At 46.6% G+C, this 16,605-nt stretch overlaps 1 protein-coding gene across 4 annotated transcripts in view; it reads right to left on the bottom strand.

The window, feature by feature from the left end:
- The window catches only part of d4 (double PHD fingers d4), a 256,653-nt gene that overhangs the window by 44,763 nt on the left and 195,285 nt on the right, over window positions 1-16,605 (bottom strand). For 2 of the 4 annotated variants that reach the window (XM_070522729.1, XM_070522730.1), the window contains exon 8: window positions 7,080-7,177. The exons of 1 other annotated variant lie outside the window; for it this stretch is intronic. In XM_070522729.1, the coding sequence (XP_070378830.1) occupies window positions 7,080-7,177 (98 nt within the window). Of the gene's footprint in view, window positions 1-7,079; window positions 7,178-12,848; window positions 12,973-16,605 lie in introns of all 4 variants that reach the window. One more of the 4 variants, XR_011507607.1, reaches the window with a different exon arrangement.

Genomic DNA, 16,605 nt, shown 5'->3' with positions numbered 1-16,605 from the left:
TATTAGCTGGGTTTGTCTAGTTTAACTGTGCACCACCAGGTGGCTGCACCCCATTTATGTTTTCCCGTCTGCTCATCCAGTAAAATGCCCAGTATGTTTGAGTTTACCAGAATACCAGACACACTCTCCAATATGTTCGTACGGGTGGCTCATCTGGGGCAGTTGAAGCGCAGTGTGAAGTTCGGTGCCACGCATACAACACTATCGGCCTGCTTACTGGGGGCTAGTCAGTATATCATTTCAATCAGTGCCGTCACCCTTACCTAAAGTAACCTTGTACCGATAGAGGGGGCCCCGGCCCAGGTGGTGCTGTTGTGCGTAATCCCCGCACTGGGCCAACAACGAAGAATGCTAGCAGTGACAAAGTCCGCGTCAGTCAGGGCTCCACGGCTCTCTCAGCCCTCCTTTTGAGCCGAAAATGAAGTGAAATGCTCGTTTGTGTGGCATTGAGCACGAGGCTGTCTACGGCACACTCAACATGTGACACTGCGCAGGTCGCCACATTGAATGTCTCTAATATTTGAAAAACCAAATAGTAGATATTTGATTTGCAAATAGAATTATTTGGACATTCACTATTCAATACAATTCAGTGATATTCCAGCATTCACATTTCCCCAGTTAAAGCCCATAAGTAGGATTTTCCATTGAGGGCCATAACTCTGGAATGGGCAACTTGGCAAAGTGAATTTGCAGGTTACCTAAAGACACATCTAGAGCCACTTAAAGGCCAACTCCAACTAAATTTCATGTGGACTAAGCTGACTATAAATGCCTAGCGTATACTCTCAATGTAATCCTGGCAAAGCTGCAGGGCTAGTACTCGCCTAATTTTGTTATTAGCAGCTATTAAATAGCACTAATGCAGACAACGCATGCCCCTGGGGGCAAAGCATAGTGATGCGGATATGGTGCATACTGAAGAACCGTACGCAACTGTTGACCTCTCAGTTGCGCAATGTTGCACCTAGGCAGCCAGGCGCATTGCTCGCTCGTCATTTGCAAGTTGACAGGCGCGTCTCTCGGCATGTGTTCTCCCTGTTGCGCTTGTGATTTGAGCTGTTGCAACAACGCCGATGTGTTGCGTGGCCGTCGAGTGCTCGAATACGTACTCGAGCACGAGCCATGGCTGTGCTGTACACAACGCTGAGTAGAGGAAGGCCGAACACATCTTTCCTATCCCAGCTTTCAGTGCGCAAACGTGCACCGCAGAGCAACAGGCAAGTGCGGCATGGACCAGCCAATGTGCATAAAGCATGTAAACTGTAGCCTACAAAGCTGCGCAAGTTATATTTGAACAGCACAGTCACTTACCAATCAAGATCTGCTTGGTAAGTGCTTTCTATGGGTGATTATAAGTACTATAAGCCACGATGGCACAGAAAAACCAAAGGTAAGTTGTATTAAGGGGCAATATTCTCGAGCTATCATTTCCGGTAGTGCATCATATTCAAGAGATTTAGCATGTGTGTACGTCGCACATCGAAGTAGATGAATGAAATCCTTTCTGACACAGCACCAGAAATGAGCAGGGACCACATGCTGAATTTGTCACAAAGGGACGCGACACAGCAGCCATGGTGTAGAGGCGGCGGCAAGCCGTACAGAAATGCAATGATGCCAGAATGAAATGACCGAAGCTTTATAACTGCCGCAGTCCGGCCTCTCTGGCTGTGAGTTTACGTGCACTTGGCACCAAGCCTCTCTAGCCCGGCGAGTCCAGCGTTTCCAGTGTGCCGGGCAGTGACCGGTCAGGTCGGATACATCATGCCGGAGATGCTAAGATCACTAAAATTTTACTTTGAGCATTAAACGTGACCTGCAGCAGCATGGAGATCAGTTGTTGCTGCAGCACAAGTGCAGAAGTGCGTGGCAAGCGAGCACTTTGTTGTTTGTTGAAAGTGCAAACTTAACACTCTCGGATTAGTGAACCTGAACTGTACGCAAACCAGCAGGCTGCTGGTCAGCCAAGCTGGCGTGCAATGCATTGTTTCAGCAGCTCCGGCGTGCGGTAGGGCACGCTCTATTCCGGTGCCAGCCACACTAGACTGTAGAGCGTCCAATTTTCGCTGATGTAGCGTAACTGCACCACGCGTAGATCGCATCTGCATTAAGCTGGACTGTGCCTTTAGCTTGGCCACCCCAATGCGCTCTTCTTCGAGCGGAGGCAGAACGCATCAAAGCAGTGCTGTTGAACGTAAATAAACAGATAGAGAAAACCAGCTCGACTCGGAGAATACATAGCATTAAAAGAACATTGCGGGCACGCAACAGCGTTTGCACAGTGCACAAAGTGGCTAGCAAAGTATACTAACTCTGTGGCTAGCAGTCGTGCGGAACCTGTTCACTGATACACAGACACGGTATACAAGCAAGGGAAGCAGATGACCCGGGCTCTGGTTCTCTACAATCTCCAAAGTATGTAGCGACTGGTAATGGTGCCGTTTCTTTTTTTTTTTCCAGTTTAGGTATGAAAAACAGATTTTTGTGAGCGTTCTATGAACCCGTCCATTTGCATTTAAAGTGTCAAATTTTCCACTAAAACTATGGTATGTCTAAATGATCTGAAACAGGGCTTTTTACGTGGTTGATAATTTCGTTGCAGTTCATCTTTAATGTTGCAGATTGCTTTGTTGTCAACAGTTCAGAATGTATGGTTAGTTTTCTTGAAACAGAATCCTAGGTTCATGTTTGGTATCTGTAGGGTTAGTTCAAATGCCAAATAGTAGATTTTGAATCGAATAAAAAAAAAAAGCCAAAAGTCGAAATGAATATTGAATATCAGAAAATTTCTCAAAATATTTATAGCCTACAATTTTTGGGCAGGAACATACAGTGCTGCACATGCTCGGGAGTCTCTCTGCACTGCATGGCAAGATTGCAGCAGGCTACCAGCAGCTCATGCATATAGAAATCAAAATATACAGTATGGTAAACTCTTATTAATGAGAATAAGAAATTAGCCTGTCAACACTGATTACAGCTCTGTTCTAGAACATGAAGGTCTGGAAAATGTATTTTTTTATCTATATAATTTCTGTTGAATAGAATAAAGTGCTTTCTTTCCTCTGAAACTAATGAATTAGTGACGTTCTGTAATACAGAATACTAATGAGCTTCTCAGTTTAATAGTGGACCTGTGTTTTGCGGCAATCTTTTATTTATTGCATAGAAAGTCTTGCTTCTCAGTTCTTCTCCAAAATACAGAAGGGCTATCCCAGCATTACGGCAGGTGGGTTATCATAAGGCCAATCTGCGTGACAGACGAAAGGACTGCAAATCATGTGACTCGATCACTGCACCACATGTAGCTGGCACCAACGGTAAAAAGCAGGTGCCATCCACGGCATTTCATTCTCGGGTTTGGAATGATTTACCACCTGTCAAAGAACGTGAAATTCGGAAGGTCACAGCAAATTCGCTTGATGCTCGCTACCCCCTCCTTCTCCTTGTTCATCCGTCGTCTCTCGCTTTGGTTTGCGAGGCAGTCTGTTGGCTTTCTGAGTGTCCCATGGCTGCTGCGAATAGACAAGCCCATGTCAAGTTCCCCACTGACCATAGCCAGGCGAACATTCACAGGTGGTCACAACCGTCCCCTCCCTCTTATGGCCAGCTGCACCCTGCTCGTGTTGCATGTGGCCACTTCTTTATTCAATTCACACAAAAAGATCAGCTGAAGAAGGAATCGAGCAAGCAGCCTTTCAATAAGACTGGTCTTCGTTGAGACTCCCGTCGATGCTCCACGCAGCAGTGAAATGGCTAAGTGTAGAGTAATTGTAGAGTATGATGAGAAAAGTCAAAATTTTCAAAAATGAGTCTATTTATAAAAAGGATTGTTGTGCTATTCACAAGAGGAGGGCAATGGGGGATGCAGCTGATTTTTGAAGTGGTAATAAGAATACACATGGAAGCAGAGCCAGTCAATCTCAGGAGCTTAATTTTTCATGAAAAGAGAAACAAAAGATATGTTTTGACAATTAAAAAGTGAGCGAGAAGGAAACACTCAAAAACTGAAGGTTAACAGAAAGTGAGTTGTTATAGCAGAGTCATATTTGAACTTACTGCTTTCATTTCACATTTGCGAGTCCACTTCCTCAGTGTCTATAAGCATTGTGCTGCTTAGCACGAAGCCACGGGTTCGCTTTCTTCCCACGAAGGCTGCACTCCCAGATATTTAATGCAACAAAATGCTCGTGTACCGTCCTTGCAGTGTGCAGTAAAAAAACAACAGGCAGAGAATACAAATACAGAGGCTTCCACTACGGTGACCCTCATAGTCCACTTGTTGAGCTTCTGGACATTAAACTCCACAATTTAACTTTAACCTAACACTTCCCACACTGCTGTGCACTAGAAGAACAAGACGGCCTTATGTTTATACATCACATGCAGGTTAACGCAGAAAAATAGTGCGAACAATCTGTTCATTTGGCATACATATTGCTAGACAGACATAGTATACAGTGTAAGAATAATTAAATCACAGCCTTCCGACTCTCAAAGTGCTGAATGTAAATTCAACAGGACGCACACAACATCAATTACTATACACAGTCGCTGCAGACTCCCGAGAGTGAACATAACCTCCTGTTGACTCGAATTGCATTTAGAAGTATGAAATTGCCCTGAGTGTCCATGTTCGCCTTTGTTTAAGCCATGATTGCAACGTAAGGATGCAGGGCTCGCTGTACTTTCACAAAGCTAGTGCACAATCTGTAGAGGTCGCCATAGTTCAGCCCCATTTGTTAGGCAGCCACCAGAGTGTGGCGCCCCCTGTGACTTGTGTGTGTATATATGTTTGGGCCCAATAAAGGAGGGTTATTCCCTTTTCGTCGAAGCAAGTGGCCGTACGTATCGGTGCGTCCCTGTGTGCCCATGCCCCGCAGCACTAACCACGCGACATAATGTCAGAAGTGGCCGAATAACACCCCCCTGCCTTGCCCTCACCTCATAGCAAGGCACCAAGATGTCCCTCGAGACCGGCGAGCCGCCACTACACAGCGCAGTTCAAGGTTGACTTTGGAGCCGAAGTATCTGCCGTTCCTAACGACTTTCCTACGTTGCCCGACAAACTCAACCAAGTCGACACTGCTCACTGGACCGGGAGGACAGCCACTGCGCGTGCTGGGCTCGTATCTGGCACGAATTTGATGGCAAGGGAAAACAAGCTGTCAGCGCCTCTACATGATCCAGTCTCTCACTGTGCCTCTTCTGGAACTGCCAGCGCTCCAAGCCCTCCAAGTAGTTCGATTTCTTGATCAACTCAAGACTTCAAAAGCGACGCTGCACGCCGAGCCCTTCAAAGGATTGGACACTCTCAAGGATGAATACAACATCCGGTTGAAACCTGATGCCATGCCTTTCTCGCTAAGTGTACCTCGCAGGATCCCCATCCCGCTGCTTGAGATCGTCCGCCACGAGCTGGACAAATTCGAAAGCGCAGGCGTGATCCGCAGAGTCGACAAGCCAACACCATGGTGCTCGGGTCTCGTCGTCATCCGGAAAGGCGATGGTTCCTACCGGCTCTACGTCGACTTGACACAACTAAACAAGGTCTTCCTCTGGGAACGACATATTCTACCAACTGTCGAGCAAGTCTTTGGACTCTTTAGCAATGCAACAGTTTTTTCGAAGCTGAACGCGACCGCAAGCTTCCACCAGGTGAAGCTCTCTAAAAATTCCCAAGAGCTTATGACATTCATCACCCCATATGGCCGATACTGCTTCTGCTGGCTCCCTTTTGGCATCACCTCCGCACCAGAGTACTTCCAAAAGCAGATGGCAAGAATCCTGGAGGGCCAAGAAGGAGTAGCCAATATGATAGATTATATTTTGGTTTTTGGATGCACCCGCCAGGAACATGACGCCAGAGTGAGCCAGGTGCTATCTCGCCTTGCAAAAGCAGGTATCACATTGAACCAGGACAAGTGTCGTTTTGGGGTACCCCAGGTCTCCTTCCTCGGAGTCGTCGTCTCAGCACAGGGCATCAGGCCAAACAAATCCGGGCAAGGTCGAAGCAGTCAAAGCCATGGAAGCTCCAATGGACGTCGCCGGCATTAGAAGACTGCTCGGAATGGTGAATCATCTTGCCAGATTCTTGCCACACATCTCGGACATCACAATGCCCATCAGAGCGTTACTAAACAAGTCTGCGAGTTGGTGTGGCAGCATGAGCAAAAGGCAGCATTCGAGAAAATCAAGGAACTCTTGACGTCAGACAGGTGCATGGCCAAGTACCACCCGTCGTACGCCACTATGGTGTCTGCAGGCGCAAGCTCATTCGGACTTGGTGCAGTTTTGCTACAGATGCAACCCTCAGGAGAGTGCCGCCCAGTCGCGTTCGCTTCGAGGTCAATGACCAAGACCAAGCAGCGTTACAGCCAGACTGAAAAAGAAGCTTTGGCAACGACGTCGGCTACCCAAAGGTTCGACGAGTTCGTCCGTGGCATCCCCTTCGACGTTGAGAGTGACCGCCTACCACTTGTTTCACTTCAGGGCAAGATGGAACTGGACATGTTGCCGCCTCGTATTCAGAGACTACGGCTGAAGACCATGCGATACCAGTTCCGTATGCTGCATGTGCCAGGAAAGCTGCTAGCCACAGCCGATATGTTCTCACGCATCACCTACAAGCCACCCACTCCTCTAGACACTATCAAACTTTTTGCAGCACAGGTAGTAGGCTGCACGTCGGAAGTCTTGCTACTCAGCCCTAAAGACATGCGACAGGCACAAGAGTCTGATGGCGAGTGCAAGGCCCTCACCTCCTACTGCCAGCATGATTGGCCACAAAAGGCCAAGATACCACTGCACCTCTCAAAGTACGCCTCTGTGGCAGACGAGCTCTCTGTCTGCGACGGTGTTCTGCTGAAAGGCGCCCGGATAGTCGTCCCTTCAGCCAGCAGTCTTGACACTGTTGCACGAACGTCATCAGGGCATCAACAGGACCAAAGCCATAGCTCGGGAGCCAGTTTGGTGGCCTGGTATCTCGGCAGACATCGCCTCTCTCGTCGCCAACTGTGAACAGTGCGCTTCCATCCGCGTGAACTTTGCCGAGCCCCTGCTCTCCATGGCCCTACCTGGACATCCCTGGGAATTCCTTGGGATGGACTTGCTCCACCTCAACGGCCAGACGTTCATCGATGCTCTCAAATCCATCTTTGCCCACCATGGAATCCTGCAAGAAGTCAGGTCAGACAACTGGCCACCGTTCTCATCGCAAGAGTTCACGGCATTTGCAGCGTCATACGGCTTTAACCACGGGACCAGCAGTCCACACTACGCTCAATCGAACGGAGAGACGGAGAGGATGATGCGTACAAATCAAGCACCTGTTTCGCAAGTCAAAGGACCCTCATCTGGCTCTGCTCAGCTATCGGGATACTCCAGGAGTCGACGGCTTTAGTCCAGCCCAGCTGTTGATGGGACGTCGACTAAGAACCAGAGTCCCAAAGCAAGGCTTCCAGCTACGTCCCAACTGGCTGCCAACGAAAGATGTCGTCGCCAAGCATGTGGCTTACAAGCAGAAGCAGGCCGACAACTACAACAGGCATCATGGAGCTTGAGACTTGCCGCCACTCCAAACAGGTCAGCGTGTCTGGGTGAGACCTGATCAAGTGCAGGCTACGGTCCTCAGTCCGGGGCAAAGACCAAGAAGCTACGTAGTTGAAACGAAGCGAGGTGGCACCCTACAGCGCAACTGGCGTCCCCTAGTGCCTTTTGGGCCTATTGCCTCTGGAGAGGAACCACCACCACTGCACCAAGTTCGCCATCAGGAACCTCAGCCTGCCAACATCATGGAATCAACGATCCCCCTCGGACAGTCTGTGCAACAGTCCCCTGCAGTCAGGGACTGTAGTGACGGTGTGACACGAACCCGTTACGGCTGGCCTGTTGTTCCGCCACGCCATTTGAACTTGTGAAACTTTTGACGCGTTTGGCTTCCCGAGTCCCTCCCGTCTCACGTTCAATGCTTCAAGGGGGGAGATGTAGAGGTCGCCATAGTTCAGCCCCGTTTGTAAGGCTGCCACCAGTGTGGCCCCTGTGACTTGTGTGTGTATATATCTTCGGGCTCAATAAAGGAGGGTTATTCCCTTTTCGTCGAAGCAAGTGGCCGTACGTATCAGTGCGTCCCTGCGTGGCAAACCATCACCATAAAGTTTGGGCAAACAGCACAGTGCGCACAGAGAGTTGTGCTTCGACAGTGCAGCAAAACGGAGGAGCGCCGCACATTGTAGCTCTGGCCGTAGTAAGTTTTCTGCTGTAGATGGTGTCCGCAACTGGTGTCACAGCGCCCCCACATGGCACTGTGGTTGTCAATAGATCTGCATAAATTAGGCACCAAACTGTGACTCTAGTCGACCACACTCTATGCAGAAGTGACGATTGGGTGGCCAAGGCAGTGTGGCCATGAAGGAAATTCGCCACTGGCCATTGTGGTAACGGGCCACAAGCCATCGTGTAATGCTTGCCACTAATACGTTTTCTGCTCCCAACAAACATAGTATCTGTCCCCATTTCCGAACAAAGATTTCAACTTCTGATACAGCTTGCACTTTGTTCTCGGAAGTTAGCCAATAGATATGTTCACTGCAAAACATGAATTGTTTGCTGGTTGCTGCTGACATGAAGAGTTGTAAATGCAGGCCAAACCAGCCCCGTTGTGTGACTGATGAAAAAGAGCACTTGCCTGCCCACCGTAGCGGTGTGGGTGCCACCCGACAGCAAAAAAACAGCCATCTCATTTTGTCACCAGGACGCACAAGAGAGTAGAACTGGGCGAATATGAAGCTTTTCAAATACGAATAGTAATGTGAGGGAAAATTAAAATGCACACAGATATATTTACAGCAGGAATATATTTTCTGCTGTAAAGAAAGGGGTCAGACAAGGAGACACAATCTCTCCAATGCTATTCACTGTGTGCTCAAAAGAAGTATTCGAGCTATTAAATTGGGAAGGCTTAGGAGTAAGGATCAATGGCGAATATCTCAGCAACCTTTGATTTGCAGATGACACTGTCCTGTTCAGCAACACTGGGGACAAGTTGCAACAAATGATTGAGGACTTTAACAGAGAGAGTGTAAGAGTGGGGTTGAAGATTACTATCCAGAAAACAAAGATAATGATCAATAGCCGGTGCACACAGTAGGCTGCACCTTTTTTTTATAGAGCGATCATGAAATAGGCATGGCGTTTTCTGCTCCCAACAAACTTAGTATTTGTCCCCATTTCCAAAGAAGGATTTCCCGCAAACATTAATCTTTCTTCATCAACTACCTACTTTATGTATTTGGAAAGCTAGTCATACAGCAGTCATTCATTCTTGGAAATTGTTTTTGCACACAGGCTCGTAAAGTGGTTGATTGGTGCTATAGATTTGGCTGCATTATCGAGTAGCAGGTGTGCATTAAAATATAAGCCCGCAGATTTTCAACAGTGGTCCTCCGTACATAACGACAATATTACAAGTGAATGTTGCCGCAAGTTATTCGAAATTTTTGGTATTAGTTTTGAGGGGTAATGCGCATCTTTTTTATCTAAAACTTAAAAATAGACTTTCAGCACAGTAAAACAACTTAAAGGGACACTAAAGGTTACTATAAAGTGAACATGTACTGTTGAAGTACCATCCCAGAAACCTTGAAACGCTTGTTTCGTGCCAAGGAGAGACTTACTTTAAGAGAAAAAGCGTTCTGAAGCGTCCGCGTACCTCTAACACAGTTCAAAACGCCCGCCCTCCGATCGAGGAGTACTGACATCATGGTCTCATAGTGACGTTGCGCCATCGGTGAGTAGAACGGTGTCCGCAGCAGCGCTATGGCTTTTCTGCGCAAAACACAAACGCACGGCCAGAAACAGCCAAGACAGAGCCTACAGCAGATCGAAAGCGGGAGTATGGTGGCTAGCGGAAGGAGAAACGCGCGACCATAAGCTGGTACTTTATTCTATGACGCAAACTTCGACGCTCGTCGCAATGGACCCTGACAACGACAGATTGGCTCGCGATGCTGGGCTCAACTGCAGCGATTTGAGCACTGACGAACGCGACCTGCTGCTGAGGGCTCGCGCTGCCAGGGTCGTTGCGTATTACGACGGCGGCCTCGACACTGGCTCTCCGGAGCGGGAAAGCAACGAGGGCTTCCCACGACATCACAAGGACGTGGCATTCTCACTGCTTGTTCGAAATGAGTTTCGCGAGCCAGCAGAACCCGCACACCACGACGCGATAACGAAACTACTGAAACACCGAAGCGTGCGCGGCGCAGAGTCGAGCGAAAACGAAACCTTTCCACCACCCATACTACTGAAGGGTAATGTCAAAATGTTTTTTTCTTAGAACCGAATAGACATAGACAAGTAGCATTTTCTTCCGCCTTATAATCAAGGAAATTATATTATTTAATACTAGTAGTTGAGTATTAGTAACACAAATTATGAGGACTGCTTTCGTCATCGGGCTAGTACCGGAATGTCGCTGGGGGGTCTTAAATTGTGTCATGCATTTACCTCAATTTCTCGGTTACTAAAGCTCTGTTCGCGATTATATTCACGCCTTAGACGTTCTAGAACATTGCTCTACCACTTTAACTTGACTTTCTGGTAACCTTTAGTGTCCCTTTAAAAATGTACTTTGTGTCCTGGCACAGTAGGCTGATAGGCCCGTGACCGGAAGTTTCTTGGGGCCACATTCTCACTGCTGTTATTGTGCGAGTGAAACCGTCTATACCTATGCAGCTGCCTATGCGTGAAGCATAGAGCAGGCCACAAATCACTTTCATGAACGCGAACTGGAAGCACCACTTGAACGAAACACATTCAGTCACCATGTAAGCAGTGAAAATATACTGATCATTTGGTGAATAATTTGGATAGGGATTTTCACTGAGCACATTTCACTAGTTCTGTGATGTCTATACTATTCTTCCTGCTACTTCAGGCCAGATAGACAGTAGTCAGCAAGGTTTTAATTGGGGCACAAACCACAAAGCCCTTGTGATGTCACGCCTCGGGAAACCATTTTTACAGAATACTTCCATAAAAGTCGTCTGAGCAAATGAAAGTAATTTGTCGCCCACTTAACGCATAGGCGGCTGCACACGTGCAAAGTGCACGAGGTCGGGGTACCTTAAGCAAGCACACCTTCAAGATTCAAATTCTTCCGAACTTCTGGTGATGTCAGCTTTTATTCCTCACCACACAAACCACCATGTGTACCACCCTGGTTGGTATTTCCCGCCAACATGCTATCAGGTGAAGTGGAAGCACGAACCAAAGTAATGTAATGGTGGGACTCAAATTCCACAAATTTTTTCTCAACGAAAACGCAAATTGATTCGATTAAAAGTGCCGTGGCAAAAGCTCTTATTCTTCTCAATGATATCCACTTTTCTTCTTATCTTTTCATGGACCACCTTAGCGTGTTCCTAACATCTAAACAGGTCAAAATAGCATTTTTGTCAAATTCAGGCTTTTATTTTGAAGTCTGAGAGCATCACACAGGTGAAAATGAAATTTCAGAAGATAGAACCTTTTAGTGACAGTCGTATAAAAGTAATTTCAGGTTTTCTCCCAGACCAATCTTTTGCGAAAAATTTCGCAAAAACGCTAGAATTTGCGCATTTTCACCTCGGTGCTAAGGAGTTTATCCGCAGCAACTTGCGAGGCGCGCTGCCAGAACAGGCTTTCTTTGATGATGCAAAATTTCCAAACAGGATCAGAAAAAAGTGACAAGAAGGTTTCACAGTATTCACGTAAAGAAGAAGGAAAAAAGCAAGTAGCGACACCACCACCTGTAAAGTTAACACACACTTTCATCATGTCAGAACGATCGTATTTGCGTTCATTCCTTTTGTCTACATTTGCAGTTATCCCTTCTAGCATATTTTTGTTTGTATTCCCGGGAACTGTATTGCAAGCGCAGCGGTAGCAGAGCTATCAATTGCTTCCACGTGCAAAATGTTCAAACCATGTCTGACTGATTGAAGATGGCACTACTGTAGGTTAATTGAGGCATAGCATTCCTGACTTCTTAGCGTACAGGCCCGCAGTGTTCCCTGGTAACTACAGGGCCAGTTCCCCCCCATTTCTTTCCTCTCATTAGCTCTAGTATAAGTGCTGTCCAAAGCTGTAGAAAGCCCAAGGTCACCTAGGAGCTGTAAAGGTCATCTGCTTTATGCGTGGTTCAGAGCCGTATTGTTCTGTGCGGCTAGTCTGGCCGTTCTTAGTATTTACCTGGGAGCACGAGTTTCGGATGGCAAGAGGCAGACAGGCACGACAATAAGCGGACGAAATGCTGCTCGGGGCTTCTCGGTAAGCGCTGAAAACTTTATCCTTTTCCTAACTTTTTTTCACACAACCTTTAAGTGCTGTACAAATTCGCCGAAAGTATATCATGTACCTAGGCGCTTTCAAGGCCTCATGCAGGTGTCGATTTCACGAACCACAATGTTAGAACCACCGACAATTGACACTACAGGGTGCAACCTATGACAATCAGCAAAACCTGCAGAGGGCGAATAAATCACCGGATCTCTTAGGCATGTAGGGCCCTCTGGGCTGTACTTTTTGGAGCTAAGGTAGCCTCGCCGCCTGCTGGATTATTTGACTGAGCTATGTTAAATGCTCGCTTGCTATAGTTGGAAGTTGAAATTCTATCTCTCTCTCTCTCTTTCTTTTTAATCTGACGATGGTGTGCCTGACTTTGACTTCCTCCAGTGCACTATATCTGCAGGCTTGAAGTGACACGAGACACCGGCAAAAGATGCCAAGAGCGAGTGGGGCTATACTAATCCAGGTACAACCAAATTAGGAAGGCCCACTAAGCTTCAACAAAGATACTCCCTCACCAGGACAGGAATTGGCCTCCCTTGTGCAGTAGCCGGCCACTGTCTCCCTCATGACTCCCACAATTTACCCATGGCCCTCATTCCCCAGCAGCTGTGGAGCACCTGACCAAGGCGGTGGTCAGACCTGCAACACAGCAGAGGGCGCTAAGAATCTCTGGACCCAGACAGGCTGCCAATGAAAAATGACCCTGGCAACCTTTAACAGCCGAACTCTGTCGAGTGAGGCTAGCTTAGCAGGACTCTTTGAGGAACTATCAGATATTGTTTGGGATATCATAGGCCTTAGCGAGATTAGAAGAACTGGTGAGGCTTATACATTGCTGAATAACGGACATGTCCTCTGCTATAAAGGTCGCTCAGATAAGAAGCAATATAGGGTAGGATTCCTAATCGGTAAGGACAAAGTGGGCAACATTGACAAATTCTACAGCAATAATGAGAGGGTAGCAGCAGTCATAATCAAACTTAATAAGAGGGATAAATTAAAAGTAATACAAGTCTACACTCCAACATCCAGTCAGGATGATGATAAAGTAGATCAGTTTTATGAAGATGTTGAATTAGCAATGAGAAAAGTGCAAAGTCAGTACAGTCGCTGACCGATTTTCCGGACTCGAAAAATTCGGACATGCTCGATTAATCGGTCTGCTTCGCGGCATCACCATTCTCCCCATAGACCATAATGTATAACAACTGCCAAAGGTTTGGACACCTTGCAACCTCTCGTCCGATTTTTCGGACACTCCTTGAGCCAACGCGATCGAGAGCACCATGCACAGACTCTGACCAGTGCATGGTTCGACTTGCTGAACGCCATTTTTGTTTTGAACGGAGCCTCTCTGCTGCCCCACGAAGTGGCGCTTCTGCAAATCCCCACTCATAATCATCCTTTCTGCCTGATTCGATAGAGTGGCTCTACAGCAGTTCCGGTTTCAGCTTAGTAAGCCATGTCAAGACAATCCAGCAGCTGATTTGTTTGTTTCTTCATGCACGACGCTGCGAATAGGCCACGTTTTTCGTTTGTGCGACTGGTGTCGGCATGGTGGTGTTTGCTTTGTGTGCTGTCTCGAGGTTCCGGTAATCCAACGCAGCATACGGAAACATCGCGTCAAGTGTCTAATAGCGCTGACAGTGCCCTCGCAGACTGCGCTGGGGAATGCCGGCAAGCGGGTGCGGAAAAACGTTCTGCCGAGACCTGTGCAATGGCTGCACTGCGATTCCGGACACCATCTCATCTGACAGTTTCACAGGTGCCGACACTGCTGTACTAACATGTGCAGAACTCGACGACGGCGAGATCATTCGTTAGGTTTCTGCTGCACCACCGTACGATGACTCCAAGTCAGAAGATGACGCACCATGTGCTACGCTGCCGTTGCAAGCGAAGCGTGTACAAGCAGGGACTGTACGAACCTCTCCGAGATTTAGGCTTATATGATTGCGCGTAAACGGAACAGCGTGCAACAGCGCATTCACGATTTCTTCAAGCCTACTGCCGAGCCCGAATAAATGCGTGGAAATAAAGGATTTCATTTTTTTTTCTTAATCTGCTTTTTCGGACACCCGTTTATTCGAACATTTCCGCAGTCCCCGTGAGGTCCGAATAAACTGTCGGCGACTGTATACTGTAGTAATGGCCGTCTTCAATCCAAAAGTGGGGAAAAAAGCAGGCTGGTGAGCAAGCAATTGGCAACTACGGCGTCGATTCTAGGAAGGCTAGAGGTCAGATGCTGATAGAATTCGCAGAAAGGAATAAGCTGAGAATAATGAACAGAACAACCAGGTCCACGTTCTGTAACAACAGAACGTGGACCTGGAAAAGCCCTAATGGTGAAACAAGAAATGAAATTCATTTCATACTTTCTGCCTATACCAGCGTAGTGCGGGATAGTGCGAGTGTTTGGCAGGGTAAAGTGCAGTGATCATAGGTTAGTGAGGACTAGGATACACCTCAATTTGATGAGAGAAAGAGTAAAATTGGTCAAGAAAAAACAGGTCAACTTAGAGGCAGTAAGGGTAAAAGCAGACAAATTTAGGTGGATCTTGCAAACAAATATGCAGCCTTAGAACAGAGAGATGATGATGATGATGTCATAGAGGTAATGAATGAAACCGTAACGAGGATGGCTTCAGAGGCAGTGATTGAAGTGGGAGGCAAGGCACCAAGGCAACCAGTAGGCAACTCTCCCAAGTAACAAAGGACCTAATAAAGAAACGACAAAGAATGAAAGTGTTCAACTCAAGAGATAAGATAGATTTCGCAGAACTGTCAAAATTGATCAACAAGGCGAAAATAAGTGATATTTGAAATTATAATGTGAGAAAGACTGAAGAAGCCGTAATAAATAGACGCAGCCTGAAATTAGTGAGAAGGAAACTTGGCATAGGACAAACCAAGATGTATGCACTGAAAGATAAGCAGGGTAATTTCATCAGCAATCTCGAAGATATAGTAAAAGAAGCGGAAGAATTCAACACCGACCTGTACAGTACACAGAGGAGTCAGGATACCTCTATTAGAAACAGTAATGAACAGGATACAGAAACTCCTCCTATAACTAGCAATGAGGTCAGAAGGGCCTTGCAAGACATAAACCAGAAAGAGCGGCAGGAGAAGATGGAATAACAGTCGATTTAATCAAAGATGGAGGGGATATAATGCTTGGAAAACTGGTGGCTCTTTATACTAAGTGTCTATCGACAGCAAGGGTCCCAGAAAATTGGAAGAATGCAAATATTATACTAATCCGCAAAAAGGGAGACATTAACGAATTGAAAAATTATACGCCTTACTCAGTATTACTAAGCTTACTCCCAGTATTATATAAAATATTTACCAAAATATTCTCCAACAGAATAAGGGCAACACAGGACTTCAGTCAGCCAAGGGAACAGGCAGGTTTCAGAGAGGGATACTCTACAATGCATCACATCCATGTCATCAATCAGGTTATCGAGAAATCCACTGAGTAAAATCAGCCTCTCTATATGGCTTTCATAGATTATGAAAAGGTGTTTGATACAGTAGAGATACCAACAGTCATAGAGGCATTACGTAATCAAGGAGTACAGACTGCTTACGTAAATATCTTGGAGAATATCTACAGAGATTCCACAGCCACCTTATTTCTACACAAAGTAGGAAGATACCTATAAAGAAACGGGTCAGACAAGGAGAGACAATCTCTACAATGCTATTCACTGTGTGCTTGGAAGAAGTATTCAAGCTATTCAACTGGGAAGACTTAGGAGTAAGGATCGTCAGAGAATACATCAGCAACCTTCGGTTTGCCGATGACATTGTTCTATTCAGCAACACTGCAGACGAGTTAGAACAAATGATTGAGGACCTTAACAGGGAGAGTGTAAGAGTGGATTTGAAGAATTATATGCAGAAGACAAAGATAATGATGAATAACCGGGCAAAGGAACAAGAGTTCAGGGTCACCAGTCGGCCTCTAGTGTCTGTGAAGAAGTATGTTTACCTAGATCAATTAATCACAGGGAACCATGATCATGAGACGGATATTGATAGAAGAATAAAAATTGGTTGGATCGCATACGGCAGACATTGTCAGCTTCTGACTGGAAGCTTACCATTATCACTGAAAAGGAAGGTGTACAATTAGTGCATTTTACCAGTGCTGACATATGGGGCACAGACTTGGAGACTGACAAAGAAGCTTGAGAACTAGTTAAGGACCGTGCAAAGAGCGATGGAACGAAGATTGCTAGGCATAAAGTTAAAGAGACAGAA

This window comes from Dermacentor albipictus, chromosome 7, assembly GCF_038994185.2.
Source record: "Dermacentor albipictus isolate Rhodes 1998 colony chromosome 7, USDA_Dalb.pri_finalv2, whole genome shotgun sequence".
NCBI lineage: Eukaryota > Metazoa > Arthropoda > Arachnida > Ixodida > Ixodidae > Dermacentor > Dermacentor albipictus.
This window is presented reverse-complemented; position numbering and strand designations above follow the sequence as displayed.